At 33.7% G+C, this 20224-nt stretch overlaps 1 protein-coding gene across 9 annotated transcripts; it reads right to left on the reverse strand.

Moving 5' to 3' along the window:
* Positions 1579 to 7237, reverse strand: LOC107643444 (FT-interacting protein 1-like). 9 transcript variants are annotated; one of them, XM_021123494.1, is made up of 4 exons: positions 7068 to 7236; positions 6744 to 6872; positions 4313 to 6330; positions 1579 to 1706 (listed from the first exon to the last, which is right to left on the reverse strand). In XM_021123494.1, the coding sequence occupies exon 3, from the start codon at positions 6278 to 6280 to the stop codon at positions 4340 to 4342; it is 1941 nt and encodes a 646-aa protein (XP_020979153.1). In that variant the 5' UTR covers positions 6281 to 6330; positions 6744 to 6872; positions 7068 to 7236; the 3' UTR covers positions 1579 to 1706; positions 4313 to 4339. The 9 variants fall into 9 exon arrangements, with proteins under 9 accessions (XP_020979153.1, XP_020979157.1, XP_020979156.1 ...); XM_021123498.1 differs by lacking the exon at positions 1579 to 1706 and having other exon boundaries at positions 4217 to 6105; positions 6199 to 6300; positions 7068 to 7237; XM_021123497.1 differs by lacking the exon at positions 1579 to 1706 and having other exon boundaries at positions 4217 to 6105; positions 6199 to 6330; positions 7068 to 7237.

The raw sequence follows: 20224 nt of genomic DNA on the forward strand, positions 1-20224 counted from the left end.
AAGTCCCTAGAATTAGAAGAACGGGGGTTGGTTACGCTTTGTCAAGATCTTTGGAAGCCTCTTTACCTAGGTTGCCATCTACTCCTTCACTTGAGTGGGTAAAACTCATTTCTATTAGCTTTGTTGTCCCACTTGAGTATGGATTGCTTGAAACGGATGGTCAACTTAGGATGCTTTGTGGGATGAAGCATAAAAGAAAGATGTTTCGTGGCTGGCGTTGCAAATCAAGGCTCATTATGGTTGATACTTCAAGCGTTGAATACAAAGGTTGGAATAGTGCTCAATTAGATGGGTCTAGAAGGATTGTTGGTCACTTTATTGAGAATTCACTTACTCACCACCCGGTTGGACTAATAATGATGATCAACTTCAAGACGGGTGTGAAAATAAAGTGTGGGATCCCGGATCACAAGATGAGGATCAACTTTGGAAGCCCCAAGCTTGTGAAGAACTCCATCAACACTTGGTGCAACAAATAAGAAATCTTGGGGCGCAATGGAGAACCAAGCATTGGTGGGAGTTCCAAGATGAATTCAAGTACAAGCCACCTTGAGAGGAGCTCCCCATAAGTACAACTTAAGGACAATAAACAAAAGTGCTAGATGGGAGACACCCCACCATGGTAACTTCTTTTCATTTACTCTTTTTGTACATATTGGTAATTAGTTTAAATTCATGTTTTTGGTTGATTTGTTGAGTATAATTGATAGTTTTGTGTGTTAAATAAGGTTTTATGGTGTTTTGATAGCTGTTTGGAGGTTTGGAATGCTTGGATTGGTGCAAAAAGATAGAAAAAAAATTTTGAAAAACAGAGCATCATCCGCGCGTACGCGCACTATGCGTGTACGCGTGCATCAAGCATTTTTGCCTACCCACGCGGACGCGCCATGTACGCGTACACGTGGATTGAGAAATTCCACCCCCAAGCCAAAAGCCTGAGAGTTATGCGAACGTTGCGCTAGCATTGTGCCATTCGCACAAACCAACCCGCGCGGACACGCACATGACGCGTACGCGCCACTCTCGAAATAAGCCACCGACGCGGATGCGCCATGTACGCATACGCGTCGCGACCATTGCACCACCATCCGCCCGCGCGCCATGCGCGCGTACGCGCGGATGTCCTTCCTTCAACACATCTCTTTTCTTCTCCTCTTTCCATTTCTTTCCTTCTCCTTTCTTCTTCCCTTCTTCTACCTCTCATCCAATACTCCCAAATACCATTGATAACCATTTATTTTAGTTGGTTAATTAGTTAGTTAGTTAGTTAATTAGTTAGTTTGTTAGTTAATTAGTTAGTTTGTTAGTTGATTAGTTAGTTTTCATTTCATTTTCTCTTGTTCATTGTAAGTGTTGGATTGTTATTCTTGTTTACCATTAATTGCTGCTGAGTATTAAAAATGGATGTTATCTTAACATCATTATGTTTATAATCTTTGTTGGATTCTATTGTTGAGGTTATATTTGGCTACTTGGTTTTGAATTTTTCATGCTTACCTTTTAAGAATACCAAGAGATTAAGCATTAAGCATTAAGAAGTCCAAAGAGGCTCTGGGCATCTATGTCTGAAAAATATATCAAAGAATTTTTTAATTATGTGCTTATGGTGTTAAAGGTGTCAAGGAGAGGCTTGAATAATTAGATCTGAGGGGTGCTTCATCACCCGGTATCTTGGACCAACTGGTTCGAGAGTATCGATTAAAAACCTATATTAAAGAGCTACCTTGAGACAAAACACTTAGAGTAAAACTCAAATATCTCCCGTTTAAACTAAATTGTTAAACTGCTTCCAAGGTCATGAATCATAAAAAAGATTCTTATAATATAATTCGGATTAGAGATCTTTGAATATTCTTAACTCATAAGTGGTCAAGATTCATCAAGATATAATCCACATGCAGTCTTACAGAATATTATGAACCCCACTTTTATTTTTAAAACATTAAAATCAAATTTAATTTTTAATTTCTTCTCACTGAGATAAATTCTATTTATTTTTCGTTTGCTTGAGTATAAGCAAAGTTTTAAATTTGGTGTTGTGATACCTTGGCATCTTTAGTGATTTTTATATATGTTTTCAGAAGTTTTCTTATTATTTTAATTAATTTTTTTATGTTTTTATGTTTTACAAGAAACTTTCATGACTAATAATAAATTTGGAGTTGTTTTAGAATTATTGTGAATTCAGGTTATATTTTTACAACTACAGGATAATTTGCGAATGTGGTAGAGGTCATGAAACAAGTGCGTCATTTGGACCTCATAACTTGAGCTATAGAGGTTCAAATGAGGTTGTTCTAGTGCTGTTAGAAAGCTAACATCCAGAACTTCGCAACGATATGCATATCTCTATAGTGGACATTTAGTTTAAGCCACGCACAATCATCACCTTTCAAGTGACAAAACCAGTGTCCAAGACTTCAAGTTACACACCCAAAACTGAAGTGTAACACCTTCGAGACCCTTTAAGTTGGTGTTTAATGCCACACATCGGTGTGTAACGCCCCAAGAACAAAAGAAAGATAACATGCAACGCCACCTAAGGCGTCCAATGCCTTCGATTGGGAGCCATGCACACAATGGCGTATAACGCCTCCACAAGGGCGTTTAACGCCAGGAGCCATGCAAGAAGTTGGTGTGCCACGCCAAGCTCAGGCGTGCCATGCCAAGCTCAGACGTGCAACACCTTAAAGCCCCTAATAAGTGGCCGTGCCAGCCACGAGCCCAAGTGCAACGCTAACCAAGATCCACGCCTCTAGAAGATGTAATTATAGTTAAGGTTATGAAAGATTCTGTTAAGATAAGATTTAATGCTGATTTGCTTTTAATTTTAGTTAAGATTTAAAATACTGTTATTAGTTATCTTATTATGATAAGATTCATTTTTGAATTTGAATTTTAGGTAAACCTAGAATATAAATAAGTGAACATGGTTCACAAAAGAGGATCATCCAGGGTCTTCGGATCCACGAAAGCCTAGCCGCGTCCTTTCATCTTTCTGCATAAGTCACTAATTCCTTTGTTAAGGGGTTAGGAGCTATGTTTATATTTTCATGGATTATTAATCTAAGTTTTATTTTATTTTAAGGTTATGCATTGATCTATTTTCAAAACTAAATTTTCGTTCTTTATTCTTTAAATGTTAGAAGTATTGAAAAGTATTCTAATTTTATTTTAAATTCTGTTTATTATTTTGAAAATTTTAATATCAAAATTAAAGATTGAAAACCCTTTCTCATGACTCTTTGATTTGACTAGAAATAGTTTTTTAAAGAGTGTGCGACGTTATTTTTCTTATAATTTTCAATTGTTTAGAACTAGATTGAATACGTGACATATAATTTGACCTAGAACTACTTTTGAATATTATTTGAAACTAAATCATAATTGTGCTAAATCTCTTTTCTTAATTGGTTGACCAAAGAATTAGCGAGTGATTAATTAAAGATAAACTGAATTGCCAAAAAATTGAAATTTAATTATTTATAATTTGTCGTGAAAAGATCTTTGCATGCATCAAAATAGATAAACATAAGGTTTAATCTTCCTAAAAAATAAATATCTCTAAAATCCTTGAAACTCTCCAATCACTGCTTTCTTACAATTAATTACCCGTTCATCACTACCTCCTTAAGCATTCAAGGTTCCAAGCAAGACACCGTCTCTACCATCATTAATCCAGGTTCACTTGATTTAATTAGTGATTCAATCCGATATTTTCTTGCTCAATCCATTAATTCTCGTGGAAACGATATTCACTCACCGTGGTATTACATAAACGATTTGGTGCACTTGCCAATATCCGTGAGCACTAGTTTTCGCTCATCAGCTAGGGATGGTTTCCCTAAGCATCAATCATGGCTCATTTTGGGCTGTGACAATTAGGAACTGTTCCACCATTTTAGTTGACATTTTTTTCTAAATTTACGACAGTAGCAATCCTAATGACTTGCCTATTAATTGTTTAATCTAGTGTTTGTATTTTCTAAAAGAGAATTTAACACCGTCACTATTTAATGAGTTAACATATTTATTAGATTATGATAATTTTCACCCATCTATTGTCTAATAGTTGCTAAAAATTCAACAGTTTGATTAGGTTAATTAACGGACATTGCTCTTAACATGTCAGAAAACACAAGTCTTGGATTTTTCTTATATTAAAGTTACTTTAGATTATTATTTTCTTAGACCTTAGCATTACTGTAAAAAAAAATTACTAAAAACAGTAACAAGACAGTATAACAATAGCAAAATATTATAAATCATATTTTCTTATAGAAAAGGATGAAAAAAAAGGGGCCTAGCTTACTTCCCAATTCCAGTCTTATCCATGCGTTCAAAAGAAACAATCATCCTTAGATGGCAATCTACGGAAGAAGTTAAGAGCTAGAGGGGGCGATTTGCTTCTGAACCATGGTGGTCTCAACCAGTACATTCCGAAGAGCGCAATCAGAACCCGGATGGGCACAACATAGGAAGCAAAAGCACTAACCAAGCAAAACACCAAAAATAAGGTGGTGGCTCTTGGATCTCTCCAATTCACCAATGCTTGGAGTCGTTCTAGCAGTGATGTCAGATCTCCAACCACAGTTTGAATCCTTCCTGCAATAGTTCTCAGCCTATCATACCTCATCCTAACAATATCATCGGGACGAGTTGTAGGGATCGTATCAAACTCTTCGTCAAGCTCATCGGGGTGACTGCCCTCAGCTTGTGAAAGTCTGGCATCAATACCAGGTGGGTGGCGTGGTCGACAACGATAGTTCGCCAACCCCGCTAACCCGATGTATAATATATAGGCCAGAATGATTAACTTTGGATGCATCATTAGCGTGACTACAATGACAATGAATAGTATCAAATGTGCTGGCTTTTGCCAGTTACGAATTTCATTCAGAAGCCTAAACATGGCAAAAAGCCCCGAGCCTACGCCCATCATCCTGTAAAAATTGGCTTTGCTTATCCTTAAGTTCCACATATCATCTTCAAGCATGTACTCTACCACCTTCCTTCCCAGTGGTGGCTCTTCTCTACTCAGCCTGGATACCAACAAGCTCTTGGCCTGGTTAGTCAAGTTAATACGTTGACCCTCGGTTATGGGTTCCGCATAATGCATCATGGGAAGCAATGGCATTGTGTATCTAAGCAGCATGTTAGACACATTCGAACACGAAAGCCTCGTGCTCAAATGAATTTCACCCGTTCTCTTCACTCCAGATGGAAGCATGATCAGCAGAGGGTAAGAGTGAGTGTAAGTTCTATCAGTATCAAGTATGGACAATCTGATTTTCACTTTCCCAATACAATCATCTGAAGAAGCTTCTTCATCATCATCATCAACATTTTCAATGATCCTACGGTCATAGAAAACCCCAATAGTAACAACAGTACAGAGATCATAAACTTCCCAACTGTATTCCTCATTCCACTCTGGCGACAAGCTATCAACCACATTGCGAGTTCGACACCATTTTTGCCCATACTTTGCAACACAATATGCAATAGTCACAGGCTGCTCTTCACCAATAGTATCCTTTATTTGCACTGGCTCAAGCCCCCTGGCACCAAGGATTTTCATATAAAGCACCCCAATAAGGTGGTCGCTGTTATTCATTTTGACCTCATCAAACACATGGTATCCTCCATCTAAAAAGACTCGTAGGTGAATCCGAGGAACAAACCTTGTACTTGCCTTGTTCTTATCACCTGATTTTCCGTGGTGGCTTTCAAGATTGAACCAACTCGAAGTAACAGGTCTTTCATCAACTCGCTTCTCTATAGTATCCATTAAAACTTTCCCCGTAGCCACAACAATCTCATTGTCCGATTGTATCCGGTCCTGAACCGTAACCTGCAATGAATCTACAAACGGCTCATCAACCGCAAACAACAAGTCTTCATTCCAGAAAGGATTGGAGAAGCTTCGAGTGGAGCTAGGAGCAGCAATCGCAGTACTCAGATGAAAGTTTCTAACTTGGACTTTGATAACGAACTCGGGGAACCTCACCAACTCTGGTCCTCTGTGCCCTGGCATGATATGCTCTGCTTCAATAACCGAAACTCGAAGGTGCCATAGTTTTGGGGAGTGATAAACTTTTGGTCCTGTGAACCGATCAAAAGGAACATTTGCAGCTTCAGAATGGCATGCCTCTGTAAATGGCTTCACTAAATCATTGGTTGAACTCGTAATTTTACCCTTCTCCAATGACTCATCTGCAAGTTGAGGTCCAATTTGTATGCGCGAAGACACCGTGTTATCTCTTGGGTTTGAGTCCATAGCTTTTTAGTTTTCCGAGTCTGCTGCGTTTGATTTGTTTTCCATCATTACTTCATTAGTAACCATACAAAATTAAAGAAAACAAAGTAATCATCGGATGCACTAAGTATTAATATAGCCAAACCAAATATTTCTCCATAATCCAAAATAGGTCCAGAACGTAGCATGTAATAACAGCTAGGAAGACGAATGCGATGGAGTTCATAGTCATTTGTGCCTATCGATAATATGACCTACGAACCTCAGTTATTTTGGCCTTTTTCTTCTTCTTTTTTTTTCTTTTATTGTTATTCAAAAATACTAGATGTATACAAAAAATTATCTATTGAATTAGCTATGTATTTATGTATAACTACATAGCATGGTTGTTATATGTCACTGTTATGTATCTCATAAATTTCTAAAACCATTGACCATTGACCATTGATCATTGAATTTTACTTAATATTCACAAAGGCATTACCTTCCATTAGATCCCACACCCTCTTTCTCTAAAACATAATGGTTTTGACGCAAATTTAATCGTATATGACTTCAGTCTTCATCACACAGGCAAAGGCAAGTACCCATTAGTTTTAAACCAAGTGTACATCTGGGCGAATAGACAGGAGCTAACATTATATTTCACGATAAAATTAAAATTTAAGAGCGAGAGAAAAAAATAAAGTTGAGGAAATTAAGAACAAAACTATGGAAAAGCAAAGTTGAGGAAAAGATAGCATAAAAAATGTGAAGACTGAGTGCTGACAAAGCTGACTAGGAGTAAGAAATGGCAAAATTATAGAACCTTGACAGAACCGTGTCCTATTACGATATCCAGTTGGAGGAAATAGCAGCAAACATTGATTTGAGGCGCGTTTCAGAACTCTAGGACCGAAAATCGCCAATTAAAACTGAAGGACTTGCTTGTCTGCGGTGCCCCCTTAAAAGTCTGCTTTCACCTCATGGTAATAACCGACACCAAGAGGTTTCCTTTGCGTATAGCCGGTTTTATGTACCTTATATTTCTGCCCTGCTCTGTATTTGTAAATGGTCTCGTAACAAACATATTTTTTTAAAATTTTTTAATTATTATTAAATAATTTTTATTTAATTTTAATTATAAATTAGTTTTTTATATATTATTTAATTATAAAATTTATTTTTTATTTTATAAATTATTATTTTATTATTTATTTATCATGTTTATTGATAATAAAAAACTAAAACAATAATAAATTAAATCTTCCATTAATCGTAATAAATATTTTGCAATCTTAATCGATCATAATTTGATCATTGATCGAGTTACATACGTATTGGGTTGGAAAAATCGTGTTCGTTAGAAATTCAATTGATTGGAATTGATACACAATCGATTGAATTTTGCAAGGCATGTGAAGTTTTCCTTATTCAATCGATTGGTCACATTATCCAATCGATTAAAATGATCAAAGCAATATGGATTTAGTTAATTCAATCAATTGATTCTGTTACTCAATCGATTGACTTACACTATTAGAATGATATATGAAAGTTTAATCGATTGGTATGATAATTCTACAACAATTAAGATTGTGTATTTTAGCATGTTCGCCGCAATTTATGCCAAAATTGAAATCATAATTCACCTAATATAATATCTTACAGCTGAATTGCGTCCTAAGATTTTTATACATTGTTTTACTCGCATCATATCCTTATCCTTCATACTTGTCTGTGATTCATATTTTTATATCGGATCTTGCGTGATTTAAGCCTTTGACTTATAAATATGCTTGATGTTATGTCCTCTGCAACACTTGTAATGCCATATTGCAATAGTGAAAGATAAACTAGCTTAAATGAGTTTATTTGATAGTCTGTTTTCAAATCTCTTAGTGTGTGTTTGGATTGTGGTTTGTCAAATTGGAGTTTGAATAAAAGTAATTTTATAGAATTGATTTTGGGTAGAAGTAAGTTTGTGTCAACATGATTTATGTTTGGCAACTCTTTACCAAAATTGATTTTAATAAAATAAATATTGTTTGGATAATATTAGTTAAAATCACTTTTAGATAGATAATTACTTAAAAGGACATGACATTAAATTATAGGAAAAGCTCTACATCCATGTAAAAATTACATGGATGGTATTCAAGCAACTTTCACTCCAAGTCCCCACTCCCCTGTTTGTTTTACACACGCCTCTTATAACCTATATAACGAATTCTTATTTTGTGTTATCAACGTTTTTCAACGTAAACCTTTTCACACAACATAAACCTCTTTCGCGTTCTTCTTCTTCTTCTTCAACCTAATTAAATTCGTTGTTCTCCTCTTTCGCATTTTTCTTCTCTGCATTATGGATCTGGATTGATTCAACGCAATTAACTTCGTCGTTCATCTTCTTCTTCGTTTTCTTCTTTGATCTGCACTTTTAAATTGAAACAATAAATGAATCAACTTCAAATCAGTTGAATGAGTGCGATTTTGATGATTCTTCTGAAACGCATCAATTTGATGAGGTTTGAATTGTTGAATTCTGAATCGAATTTAATGGAATGAAATTGCTAATTTTATTTGAAGTGAATTGAATGGACTGAGGTTACATCTGAATTGAATTGAATTGAATTGAATTGATAATATGTAACTATGAGTAACTGTGAGTGTCAGTAACTGTGAGTAACTCTCAATATATGTGAGTAACTTTTCGGTTTGGTAAGTATTAAAGAGGTGGTTCATCACGTTCATGTTTTCGGTTTGGTCCGCAGAAAGGAGTCTAACAAAAATTAGACCAATATATTCTATTTTCTTTTCTAAGCACTATATAATTGTTTCACCATAACTAAGATTTCGATTCACCATAAAATTCTCTCCATATATGCCGATCCTTGTACAGCTCTGCATACCAAACCGAACTTATAAAGTGTGGTGAACCGAAAACAATAACTACCAATGAGAAATCACATTCCAATATTAACTACCACACACGAACTGTGATCGATTCAGCAGAGAATGAAAGCGGTTAGAGATGATGGATGATGAGTAGCTCTGACTTGAGTGGTGTTATGTATAAATATTATTAATATACATGTTAGTGGATAATTTATGTGCCAAATATTAAATTGAGAAACTTTTATTTCAAATAAAAAAATATATTTTATATGTTGTTTCACCTACACCATATCTTATCAGGTCCAGACACACATTACGCCATATAAATTATTAGAGACATTTTTTTTAATGTTTAGCAAAAATAAATATTTTTTTTGGTATATAAAAATAAAGTGATTATTATGATATTTATAAGATAACGATTAATTTATTAAAACTTTTTAAATATTTAAAATTTATTATAAAAAATAAATTAGATTAAATTTAAATAGCAAGTAATAAGCATGTAAATTTTATCTAAGAATAAATAGTATTATGTCTATTCGGTTCACTATAATTAAGATTTCGGTTCACTATAATTAAGATTTCGGTTCACCATGAGGGTTTAGCATTCAGGGTTCAGAGTTCAGTGTTTAGGGTTCAGAGTTCAGAGTTCAGGGTTCAGGTTTAGGGTTTAGGGTTTAGGGTTTAGGTTTTAGGGTGTAGGGTTTAGGGTTTAGGTTTTATGGATTTAGGGATTTAGGGTTTATGGGTTCAGGGTTCAGTGTTCAGGGTTCTGGTTTTAGTGTTTAGAATTTAGTGTTTAGGGGTTTAGTATGTTTCTACCTTTTGGTTCGCCCAGTGTATTAATTTTGGTTCACTTTATTCTTTTAGAGTTCGAATGTATTGGTAAAAACAGTAATTGCAATCATTGAGAACCTGGAATAAAACAGCAGTCAGACAGTTCCAACATATATAATGGATTATGTTTCGTTCACTCAGTACTATACAATTGTATTGTGTTCGGTTCACCATGAGTACCATGTTTGGTTCACCATGAGTATTGTGTTCAGTTCACCACGAGTACTATGTTCGGTTCATTCTGCAGAAAGCTGTTTGAATTTGATTTTATATAATAGATTATGTTTCGTTCACTCAGTACTATACAATTGTATTGTATTCGGTTCACCATGAGTATTATGTTCGGTTCACCATGAGTACTGTGTTCGGTTCACCACGAGTATTGTGTTCGGTTCATTTTATACTATTCAAAACTCTTCTTTCTCACCTTCTACTGCTTCTTCACCAGAGAGAGAAGGAAGAAAAGATAAAAAAAAATATAGCAGCAACAACAACAAAAGAATGATGATAAGGAGAAAACACGTGAAGAAGGAATGCGAAAAAGGAGAAAAAGGAGGAGAAGGAGGAACGTGAAGAAGAAGGTGAAGAAGAAGGTGAAGAAGAAGACACTCCGTGCGTAAACGAGCGAAGCATGATGGAGAAGAGAAGAAGAAGAGAAGAAGTGTTTCGTGTGTGTTGGGCGCATGTATTTCACGTTTCATTTAATGGTATTGGGTTTTTTTTGTGTTGGACCAACTTGGTTACATGGATGTGTACAAATAAAAAAATTAATAAAAAATATAAATAATAAATAATAAAAAAAGAATTCATATAGAGAAAAATAATAAGAATTTTATAAATAATGCAATAACATGTATAAAGAATAAAGTTGGTAAAAGAAAAATAAATGTTGAAGGTAGTGGCTAAAAGTACGTTAGTGCAACGGAGAAGTTAGAAATTATTGCTTCTTGTAAACGTGATTTTATGAGTAGAGAAGAAAATTAGCCAAACAAAAAGTTGAAACTTTCAAAAAGCTCTAACGTATTTTTCCCTTCAAACGTACTTACCAAACACACCCTTAATGTTGGACACATAATCATCTATAATCATCATATATTATTAGCCAGCCTTTGATTTATTCTTTTTGTTTCACGATTTAATGGATTCTTAACTTCTAATAGTAAATTGATGAATGGTTCAGTTTTTTGGTCATTTTCAACCGTTTTCAATTGCTTCCTTCTCTTTCTCAACTATTATGTGTCATTGTGCCATTTAACTCTTGAGAAGCTGGAGTACAATTGAATGGTTACCTGAGCCTCAATAAATATGAGCTTCTAGTATAAAACCATTAATTTGCCTTTAGCAGGGATGGAAGCATGTAATAATTTTTGGCATCATCTAAATACTTTAATCCCTATATTTATATTCTTTAATTGCTGAATTCTTTGCTGTTGGTGTTGTTTCTGGTAGAAGTACAAACCTTCAGTTTTTCTTAATTGTTTAGAGATTTACAAGTTCATTATGTTATCACTCTTATAACTAGAATGATATAGCGTAAGTCAGTCGATTGGATAACAGAATCAATCGATTGAATTAACTAAACTCATATTGTTTTGATAATTTTAATCAATTGGGTAATATGACCAATCGATTGAATAAGGAAAACCCTACATGTCTTGCAAAATTCAATCGATTCTGTATTAATTCCAATCGATTGAATTTCTAACGAACATGTTTTTTCCAACCCAATACGTATGTAACTTGATCAATGATAAAATTATGATCAATTAAGATTGCAAAATATTTATTACGATTAATGGAAGATTTAATTTGTTATTGTTTTAGTTTTTTATTATCAATAAATATGATAAATGAATGATAAAATAATAATTTATAAAATAAAAAATAAAATTTATAATTAAATAATATATAAAAGACTAATTTGTAATTAAAATTAAATAAGGACTATTTAGCAATTATTAAAAAACTTAAAAAATATGTTTGTTACGAGACCATTTAATGGTCTAAACGTTCTGAACCATCGAATTCGATACCTCGTTTTATGATGTATAACAAAGGAGAAATTCCATGGACCTAGGTATCATGTATGGCAAGCTCATCCTCCATCATAACGAAGGTTTTAAAAATTGAACCGATGATCAAATTATTTTAGTTATTAATTTACAGATTTATTAGTTTAACTGATTTAATTATAGTGTAACTGAAAAATTTATTCTATAATAAAATAAAATATAAATAAACGTACTAAAATATAATTATAATTTAATAAAAAAAAATAATGTTTCATATAATGGTTGTTGCAAATTTATCTTAGAATTCACCGTTTCGACAATTAATGAGCAATGGCATCGTGCCACAATTTTCTTGGTCTAATTATGTCAAAAAAGACATGTATTGTACGTTTTATTTGTTAACAAGCTAACCCAAGAATCCTGAATTTGATTTTGTGAATAGTGGAGTGATGACTGATGACTCAAAAAATGGGCACAGCTCATATAAAGGAAGAGAGAGGGAAATTATGTAAAGGAAAAAACAAGAACAATGAAGATAAGGCTCACAATTAATACTAACACAACACTAACACCTGTCCTCATTGTTTTGCTGCCTTAGGCTTCATTATTTGTACCATAAGTCCACAAGAAATTAATTCATAATTAAGTAACCACTCAAATTTATTAAACATTTACTTTTTTTAATTCATTAAAAACTTTCGATTTTGTCCGTGTCTTTTTTCACTTGAGGAGATCTCTTAGCAGTGTCTTGTTTTGACAACTGATCACGAAGCTCTCTCAATTTTGATTTCTTGGAATTTAAGACCCCCAGAAACTAAAACAAACACAAGCAGATTCAAGATCTTTGTGATTGTAACTACGATTAATTAACTACAATGATCACCAATTATTCTTGAGTGACACAATGCTGATCATACTATGCAATCAAAAACAAAACTTTCAACTGACTACAGAGATTACCATAAAACAAATGCAAAGAAGTAAAAAGTTACCTTTTGTATAGATTTGCGCTTCAAATTCAGCCTTCTCATTGGCGACTCTCTCAACGTGGGCTAAACATTTGTCAGCTTCCACTTTCATGTTCTCATACAATTCATTTTTCCGAATAACTTCCACCTGTAAATGCATTGATGCATATAAACATGTCAAACTATACTTAATAAGAATTGCTTTTTATAGTTGAGTTAACATTTCTAATCCCAAATTAGCCAACTCATTTGTATTTTTGACAGTAAAGTTTACAGATTAACTAACAACAATTAATCAACAATTAGTCAATTATAGTGATAAAAAAATCAATATCTAAAAGCTAAAATAGAGTAGACTGTGTAATAGGAGGACAGAGAATTGGTGCCGACAGGACCGTGGCTGCACGACTGTTATCTAAATTATTTTTTTTATTAGTTTAATGTTGAGGTAATATAAGCTGAATTGGTAGTTCTAGATCAAAATTTGGTGTCTCACTGAACTCTCAAAGGCAAGAAGGTTGTAGATTGCAAATGAAATTTTTTGGGTAAAATTCAATCTCGATGGCACTATAGAAAAGTACAAAGCCAGACTAGTTGCAAAAGGATTCAGTCAAGTGCAAGGAGTGAATCATGGTGATACTTTTAGTCCAGATGTCAAAATGACTACTCTACGAGTAATGTTAGCATTAGCAACGGCAAAGAAATGACATTTGAAACACCTGAACGGCTGAACGTCAGTACTGACTTCCTTCACAGAGATTTGGACAAGGAAGTTTATATGAAGATACCACCCAGTTTGGCTGTGTCACAACCAGGTTTGGTTTGTAAATTGCAAAAGTCTCTATATGTGTAAGAATCGGAATTTAATTAATCATTTAGATAAATAAAATAATAATTTAATTATCCGGAATAGGAAAAATTTAGAAATATTAATTAGAATGTAAAGATAAAATTCAGATTCAGTGAGTTTTTCCGAACGAAAAAATATAACTTTCTGCAGAAAAATGCATATCGGTAATCTAGCCAGTAGTACCAGCTTAAGTCTCTTTGATACTGCGTATGAGTAAATAAAATTAGAAAATTGAATTTATTAATTTGGAAAGATAAAAATAAATTAGAGTTAAAAATCAGACGCTAATTTTAAAGATTTTTACCAAAAATTGGGTCAACGAGCTAAAACAGTTAGACCAGGCCCAAGTTAGTCCAGACCCAACATATAAATACCCCATTAATGAGCATTTCAGCTCATTTTCTTGCTGAGTGAGAGAGGAATGGTGAAGAAGAAGAGAGAAGAGAAGAGGGTTACACTATTTACCATCCTCTTAATTTGATAATATCTTGAACTATGGAGCTTTGATTTGCGTGCTGTTTACAGCCACGCAAAACTCTCACCAAGCTCTTCGTTTTCATCCGAACAAAGTGATAAAAAACTTTCAATTTTTTGTCTAGTTCTTTGCCCTAACAATTTCGAAAATTTGGGTTTAGTTATTGAGTAGATTTTGTGATTTTAGTTGTTTAGGAGTGATCTAGCATTTGGCTATTATTGGTTTTTGTCCAAATCACCATTGGGTAAGGTAAGACACCTCTTTACCCTTGTGTTTTGTCATATATGTGAACCCTAGGATTGAATTGTGACAATTTTTATGGATATAAATTGAATTGATGTTGTATGGAGTTGATTTGACAAATTGGAGTGCTTGCTAATTTGGACTTGGTCACTGGTAATTGTGGATTTTTGTTGGAGACTTGTAAAGCTTGAGGAAGAGATCGTTTTGGTGATTTTGTGCTTATGTGTGAATTGGTCAAGGTATGATTTTGGTTTTCTTTAGTTAATATGTAATGTTGTGGACAACTTAGGCTAGTGGCTTTTAAGATAAGATTGAATGATTCAGGTTTATGATTAATTGTATGTGAATTTTATGTTTGATAATGAGTTGTATGATGATGATGATAGAGTCTTGGATATGTGTGGTATATGAATTAGGATAAAGGTTGAATGAGTTGGGTTATGATTATGATGAATGTATGATGACTATTGATGTTGAGTATGAGTTTTGATGATGAGTGTTGATGATGTGATGTGATGTTGATTATGAGTTTTGATTATGAATATTGAGGATGATGATGATGTGATGATAATTATTAGTTTTGATGATGAATTATGAGTATAGGTGATTGAATGGATAAGAAAGTGGAATTATTTAAATGTTGGAAGGATTGGAAGTAATTGAGGATTAAATTGATAGTGTAGTAGTGTGTGATACTACAAGAAAAAGTAATATTTGTAACGAAAAAAATTATTACACAAAAATCAAAATTTTAAAACAAAAGGATTTTGTAACAAAAAAGGGCCGTTACAGTATGTCCCATTATAAACAGTTTTTGTAACAAAAAATGAAATTGTTACAATTTAAAGTAATATTTTATAATAATATATCAATTAATTTTTAAAACACACTAACTTAACATTTATATAATATATAATCATATAGATAATTAGAATATCTTACATGTCATTAAGATTCTTTTACAATAAAATAAGTTCTAGAAATTCAACTAAACACAACTTTTTTCTAACATAAAATTGTATCATATCGGAATAATTCTTGTATCTTCTAGCATATTTCAGTCAAGATGGCATCAATTTTGTACCCCTACAAATATGAACAATGAAAACCAAAATTAAAAAACAACACATAGCACTATCTTCATTAGAGTAAAAATTTAGAACTTACAAGTTAAAATTAACTAATTCTTTAAGAATCTATTCTCAAAGTTTAACACTAGCCAATCAAGAATGTAAATTATCAAGAATTAATAATTCAATATATAAACTCGGGCTAATTAATCATAATTCAATTCATTAAATTTACATAAGTATCAATTGACAAACAATCACTACAAAACACAATTTTACCAAAATCCTCATAACAAATATACTTGACTTTTTTTTATGCTTTTACACTCATAAAGTTTCATAATACGGTTTATGTCAAAACACAAAATAAGAACATTACAACAATTATCCTAATAAAAATTCAAACCTGAAAAGAGAAAATTCCAAAGCAGCAAATTATGCAAATTATGCATAAACTTAAAATAGCAACAAGTGATCCTTTGAAACAATCCAATATGGTTGACTTTTCTCATAATTGTAGATTGTACAGTATAAGCAGCAAGTATCAATGAGTCTTATTATACTTTTAATTACAGAGAGGTGCTAAACTCTCATTTATCAAAACAAAACTCTAAACCAATAGCATCTAAGCAATTAATTAGAGTTCTGAATTCTAATAAGATTCTAATATACATTTGAATGAAGACATTTGGATAGAATATTTGGGTGAACTTTTGAATTTGATAAATTTCTTCAAAGTAGCTAAAATCTAACCAAATCCTAACAATAATAGTAAGTACTTGCAAGGATTACTAAGTAGTAGCCACTTGAGAATCTAACATAGCGTTTGATAGCTGGCCTACATGTAAAATACCCCGTCCAATAGCCCATTTTCCATGTCGGCATACCTAACACATTCATGGCACAAATATCAAACAACAAGTTGGAAGGAATGATTTTTAAGTTGACAGCTTATTCATTGAATTATTTGCATTCGGACTCATGGAAAGTAGTCTTTAGTCTTGATTGGCCAGGCCTCATTAGCAGCATGTTTCGCATCGGTGTATATCGATGGGGTTGAGTAAAGGGCATGAACCCGGCCATCCTGAAGAAGCATTATCTAGAAGTACCATTAATATTTCAAAAAATTCTAAACACACAAATGCTTAACAAAATAAGTTTTATTTAATTTAGATTCAGTCAAATTTAGCAGGCCAAGCTGGAAGATAGTACATAGTTAGAAATCAATACTTAAGTAAAAAAAGTGATGAATTAAGGAAATCTTTGATGATATTAACTTGATTAACATAGTGAATAGACTTATCCAATTGGCAAAACCAGGTATGTGCATATTGGTACTTGAAATCTGTACTTGCATATTCTAAACAAGACACTTAGTCGAGCATTATTACTAATTAATTTTTATTGTCTTTCAGATTTTTCAACTCTAATAATCTATTTGAATCATCCAACCATTCCAATCCAATTCATAAGAATCGAAAACAAAGCCAGAAATAACAGTGTCAACAATAGTGAACAGCATCTTCGACTGGGACAAAATTGGAGTAGCTAAAGTATGATACTTTAGCAACACGAAAAACAGAGGTCGATAGAAGAAAAACACCAATCCAGAAAAACAGATTCAACAATCTATACAATCCTAATTTGTCAAAAAATTGGGGTATAAAATAATAATTTATTACTGATTAAGTAATATTAATATCAGTATAATAAATGAAAATAAAAAAAGGTTTCCATATAGGCATGAATGCATTTGTTGCTCGCTTAATAAACTACCATAATTATACACACAGAAATTCAGAGTGACATACTATATAGCTTTCAAAATTAGAATGAACCACTATAACTGAATTGCATATGGAAAGAAGACGGTGATAGATTACAATTACGTTGATTGCTCCTTCTCCTATATTCAGTTTGAGTTTTTTATTAGGTAGACTAATAGGTGCAATCTCATTCTTCTTTGCTTTTGTGACCTTCACTAACTTTGCATTTTTAGCAGGAAAAGTTTCCTCCTGCCACAACATATATAATAGAACAATTAAGTATATGGACAGAATAGTAACTGTTTACATGACTACTTATGATCTGAGTATCACACAAAACTCTAAAATAGTTGTGCTAAATAAAATATGATTTACAACAAGAAAAAAATTTAGCTCAGTCATCATTTCAGCAACAAATTCAACTTTCATAAAAAAATTAAAGGCATAGTGATGATTTACAGTAATGAAATTGAAAAAATAAAGAATATGGCCGAAGGAAGCTCACCTCCAGGCACCAACTAGATGATGGTTCCGTCTCCCGGCGACGGCAGAAACCAACTCCTTCTCCTCATCGCGTTCTGGTCCTCTCCGATGGCAGTGATAGATCTGGCAGCGACAGGAGTCACAATGCGCAAAATGGAGGAACCAACGGCAGCGATAGTGGCTGGAACGAACGGCGACGGCAACGGACCTTCAGCGGCAGTGACGGCACATGCAGTGGCAGCTCGCGGTGATGATGGCGACGCGGACCTCCACAACGACGATGGAACGGGACGTGACGGCAGCTCCCTCCTCCTCGTGCTTGCGCTCTTTCTCTCTCTCTCCTCGACGGCCACGCTGGGACGACAACACGCATTCGGCAGCGGTGAGACGAAAACGCGTGGCTTCACGGACGGTGAGGCGCGACGCCGGCGCGGGACAGTCCTCTCCCCTCTTCTCTTCTTCCTTCCGTCGTAGCCCACTCTCTTCCCTCTTCTCTCTTCCCTTTGTTTCTTTCTTATTTCGTGTGTGTGTGCAGCTCGGAAGAAGAAATGTCAAATTAAAAAATAATTTTTATAATTTTTTAAAATTAATAATTTAATTTTTAATATTTTATAAAAAATAATTAATTATGAAAACCAATATTTTTGAAAAACTAAAGTTTTGAAAAAAATTACCATGCAAAAAATTATATAAATAAGTTTTTTTAACACTAAAAATTGTAACATCTCGAAACAAAATTTTTTTTAGTTATAAAAAATTTTTAAATTTTGTGACAAAATCTTTTTTAGTTACAAAAAAATCTTTTACTATTGAATTTTGTGATAAATTAATTTTTTGTTACAAAATATTTTGAACTTTTGCAATAATTTAATTTTTTTGTTACAAAACATTATAAATTTTTGCAACAAAATACTATTTCGTTACAAAAACTAACGCAATTTGTAACAAAAGAAATCATGTTGTTACAAAATATTAAAACGTTTTATAACAAATTATTATGTTGTTACAAAACATTCTTATTTTGTAACTATAACTAATTTTTGTTACAAAAGAACAACAATTTGTAACAATTTAAAAATTGATACGAAATTTTTATTACAAATGCTTCATTTTCTTGTAGCGATATTGAGTTTTGGTTTGGTGTGATTGATTTGGTTTGGAGTTTTGGAAAACTAGAGAATTTTGCAAGTTTTGATAAAAGAGCCATACCTTGAATTCCGGACTCTCAATTTTGATAAAACTTGATTTAAATGAAATTGGATCCGAGAGGTTTAAAACGTTCAAAGAACAGATAAAAAAATATTTTAAAATGAAAAAGTTATGTGTGTTTGAAGTTTGTTACAAAAAATCTGAATTCTGCAGCAAACAACTTTTCAAAGAGTTTTGAGACATGCGTACACGGACATGGCCACATGATGCGGAGATTGTTCTCTGCCAAGAAACTCGCATACGTGGACCAGGGGTTGTGTACGCGAGTTTGTCAAATTTTACAAACGTGTGTATATGGACGGGACATGCGTACGCATGGCCCCTATTTTGTTGAAACTTTGTTTTGTGCTTTAAAGCACTCCTCTAGCTTTCTAAACCTCCGCAGTTGTTGTTTAAGACTCCCCTAGCTAGTATTTGGGCTTTGGGACGAGTGACAGTGTGTTTTGGATAAATAAAAATAGGTTTTCTCTGTTATTAGTCTAAAGACGGTGACTTAGGTTTGGGAAGTACTGAAGATGGGATAACTTGAGTGAGATGGCGAAGTGTAATGCTGGTGCTAATTGAGAAATAAAATGTGAATGACGAATTATGAGGATGAAGGTGAATAAAAGAAGTGATCCGGACACTATATCTCAGTATTGAAAGTGAGCTGGGCACTATATCCCAGGGTATTTATATGGTTTATGAACTTGAGAGAACTTGAGAATTGTGAATGATTATGATGAGTTGAGATAATGAAAGTTGATGAGAAATTGTTAAAGATTGAGGTTGATGAATCTGCTGAGTGCAAGCAGTGAATCACTGAATGATGAGTCATGATATTGTTGTTGTTGGTAAGTCGCTATGCGCCTTGGGCAAGGACAGTGGTGAATCCCGCTTGTCGAGGTAGTGGTGCCGGCATAGGAGCTGTGACTGTCTCCTTCCTACGTTCAAATGTGAGGGCTGAGGTAGTATCCTGCTCGCTTAACCTTCTTTGCCGCAAGAGTGAGCCGGACACTGTATCCCTGGATTAAGAGTGAGCAGGGTACTATATCCTTGGGATGCGCATGAAAGTGGGTCGAGCACTATATCCCAGGAACGATAGTGAGCATGGAACTATATCCCTGGGTGCACAAAGTGAGCCGAGAACTATATCCCAGGATGTGACAGAAAGGAGACATCCTAAAGGATGT

The sequence above is a fragment of the Arachis ipaensis genome, chromosome B05 (genome assembly GCF_000816755.2).
Source record: "Arachis ipaensis cultivar K30076 chromosome B05, Araip1.1, whole genome shotgun sequence".
NCBI classification, from domain to species: Eukaryota; Viridiplantae; Streptophyta; class Magnoliopsida; order Fabales; family Fabaceae; genus Arachis; species Arachis ipaensis.